The following is a 3463-nucleotide window of genomic DNA, read 5'->3' as shown; positions in this document are numbered from 1 at the left end:
GAGGAGAAGTGAAGCTGTCCTGAGGAGAAAACAAGAGAGTTAAGGCTATAGAATCAAGGTCTGGAGTCCAACTCGACCGCACCACTCGACCACCACTCGACCGTGTGCTGAGAAGGACTCGACCGAGTGGAGAATGCACGAGAGAAGCCAGCTCGACCAGCCACTCGACCGAGCACTGGTCGAGTTGACCGAGCCGTTGACTGCTTTGACTTTTTGTATTTTTAGGGCTTCCACCTCATCTCCTATAAAAAGCCCTTGTACCTGCAGCCACCAAAGAGTCCAGCTTTTTAGAGAGTCTAAAACCTAGTTTTTACCTTTTTTAGATTTTATTCCTTTTGCACTTTCTTTTATTTTAGATTTTGTACTTGTTTAAGAGAGAAAGACTAGATTCTTATATTTTGTTTGTTTCATAACTTTCAAAGTATTAAGATTTCGAGTTTTATTCCTTCATCAATATTGTAGATCTCTGTTTCATCTTTCTAATGATGCAAGTTTCATTATTTTCTGGGTTTTTGACATATTTCACCATGTGTTCTTGTGAGTAGTTTGTTTAGGACCTTGAGGATGGGTTAGGCTGGGTTGATCTTGTGGTTTGTTTGATTTGGTCAAGCTTGATTGTTGTAGATCTCTTCTAGGCTAGATGATCTTAATGCTGATCCTATATCTGAGAAGGTAGGGTTTGATTTCAAGCATCTTAGCATCACACCAATGTCTAAGGAGCATAGATAAGGCTAGATCTAGAGCTTACCATTAGGCTTGCTAAGAGATTAGAAGTCTTGTTTGGTTTGAGATGTATTGCTTAATGCCTGCTTGTGTAGATTCTTTTCTTTGTGAGAACAAGTCTAGAAATGCATAGGTTTGATTGTTTCTTGCCATGAGAGTGGATTAAACATGTCTTAGAATAGTATGTCTAGAGATCAGCTCAAAGTTTGCTTGAGATTTGTTGACCAAGTTAGATAACCACAATGATTAGCTCAGCCCATGAATCCCTCCTCAAGGCCTTCTTTGTTTATTGAAATCTTAGTCTAAATATCATTGCTTGCTTGTTGTTTGATTAGTTTTAGCATTGCTCTGTTTTTCTTGTGTTGCTCTGTTTTCACGTTTAAGTCTAGCTCGACCACGTACTCGACCTACACTCGGTCGAGTGCTGCTCGAGTTCATCCCCAGAACTTGTGTTTTTGATTTGTGATTGTCTTGTTTCATTCCTGTTTCATTTCCATTGCATTCACGTAGTTTCCTGTTCATTACTTGTCTTGCATTAGTTCATTAGCATAGTGTCTATCTCTGTTCTAGTTTCATTATAGCTTTAATTTGTCTGTTCTGTTTGCATTTAGTATCTTGTTCTAGTTGTTTTTACTTTCTGCATTTCATATCTCATTTTAGGATTGTTAGTGACAAACAATCTTTACAATTGGCTTGACTTAGACTCATATGCACATCTTAATTGTTCACAATCACTCAGATAGGATTGACACCTCTTATACTGCAACTGCATAAGTTTAAAATGTTTCTTTAAAATGTTTAACACAAGTTTAAATTATTTGTCTTACACAAATGGTTTAGTTGATATGGTAAGATGTAGGCTCTGTAGTATATGGGTATATACTAGATGTCCAAGTCGATGATGCAAGTCCAACATTACAAGTTATTAAACAATATCCTTAATAGCACATTTGATTATAGATACTCATTTTGTTTTTGATTTCAGGTTTGGTCTTGATAACCCTCCACGGCGAGCCATCGTTGCTTCGATCCGTAGGCACTTTGATGGACCATGGTATTATATATCTTCGGTTCACAATGAGAGCCTCATGCAATGGTGGGGTGATTTCATCGTAAGTCATTTCTTCTGACTGTTTTTTTTACATAAAGTTTGTAAGAACATGATACATATTAACTACATAACAATTTATCTTCTTTTACAGCAAAGTTTTTTCTGGGATGATGCACTTGGCGGAAAAGTGTATCATTTGTGGTATCATGTTCTTAGTGGCCGCCTTAGAGACATGATTTCCAAGGCTAAAGTTTTGGGTACTAAGCCAAAGTGGATAAGTGGGGAGATCTGGGAGACAATGCAGGAGTATTGGGGAACCGACGCATCGAGGAAGAAGAGCAAGATAGCTTCAGCTAATCGAATGTCTTGTCGTGATGGTTTTGATCCACATGCTCACACCTCTGGCTCACAATCCTACGACCAGCTCCGAGAGTTAATTGTAAGCACTCTCTGAGCATGAGTTTATTATGCTTGATGAAAAATATATAGTCCAAGTTGTAATGTGATTTAACTTTGTGTCTGTATTTTGTAGCGACAACAGGAAGGGATTGAGCCTTCCATGCTTCGCATTCTCAGAGAGACTCACCGCAAATCTGATGGGACTTATGTGGATGATAAGGCGAGGTCGATCGAAGAAGAGATTCAAAGACAGATAGATGCAATCTCTCAAGCCTCTGATGGTGCATCACTAGGAGGTTCAGAAGACACAGGATTGACTCGATATACGCTTACTAAAAGACTTACATGTCTTATGGAAATAAATAAGCATCTTCCTCAATTGAGGAGGATGAGTTGTTCTATAAGGTAACAGTTTCTTATTGGTATCTATTTGGATCATAATTGGTACATAATCTTAGTTTGTTTTCAACAGTGTATATATTCGATTGTTCATATTTCAAACACAAAACACAATTTATATGGTTTTATTGATAATTTGATATTATTTGATTGATTGATCTAGTTACATTATAGTTCACCGGTCATATATTCGTGTTTATGAAGTTTGGATATTGACAATTCTTTTTGTATAGGTAGTACCTTCTCAGAATGGGAGGAACTTCGGACTCGGGGGTCAGAACTACATTCGTGAGCGTGGAGAAAGCTCAGCTGGTGCACTGGAAAGAATCTCTCTTGAACGTCAACTCACTTCTCTTCAAGAGAAGATGGCCACTGTTGTGGAATTTATGAACCAGTATATGACTGCAGGTGCCTCACACTCTTTCCCATCGGTTCAACAAACTAATGCTATTGGTGCGTCTGTCACCACTCCAATTCAAACCAACAACAGGCAGAACTGAGATGCTAATCCGACATCAGCTATGACTGGACCTCCGGAGATGGCTGTTGACACCCACCACAGTCATCCTACTAATGTGCCTGATGAGACTCATGAGCCTGAAGACGATGACGATGAAGAGCTGGTCGGCAGTGCCTTCAATTGATGAACGGATATCTATCACCTTTCTCCACTCCTAGAGACTATTTCGTTTAAAACTAATATCAGTTGTCTTTTGGATTAAAACTATGCTTTGTACCTTCGTTTCAAACTCTTATATGTAGTCTTTTGGGTTAAAACTATGCTTTGTACTAGTATTTTCAAACTCTGATCTGTAGTCTTTTGTGTGTTGTATACCTCCAAACTCTGCTCTGTAATCAGTTATGTGTTATCTGCTTGTAGGCTTTTGAATT

At 38.5% G+C, this 3463-nt stretch overlaps 1 protein-coding gene across 1 annotated transcript; it reads left to right on the top strand.

The window, feature by feature from the left end:
• Positions 1610–3072, top strand: LOC104728224. The gene is made up of 6 exons (XM_010447243.1): positions 1610–1644; positions 1709–1835; positions 1926–2213; positions 2307–2469; positions 2541–2578; positions 2806–3072. Exons 1-6 carry the CDS (start codon positions 1610–1612, stop codon positions 3070–3072), a joined length of 918 nt encoding a protein of 305 aa, XP_010445545.1.

The sequence above is a fragment of the Camelina sativa genome, chromosome 11 (genome assembly GCF_000633955.1).
Source record: "Camelina sativa cultivar DH55 chromosome 11, Cs, whole genome shotgun sequence".
Lineage (NCBI taxonomy): Eukaryota > Viridiplantae > Streptophyta > Magnoliopsida > Brassicales > Brassicaceae > Camelina > Camelina sativa.
The sequence above is the reverse complement of the archived record's forward strand: the minus strand, read 5'-3'. Positions and strand labels throughout refer to the sequence as shown.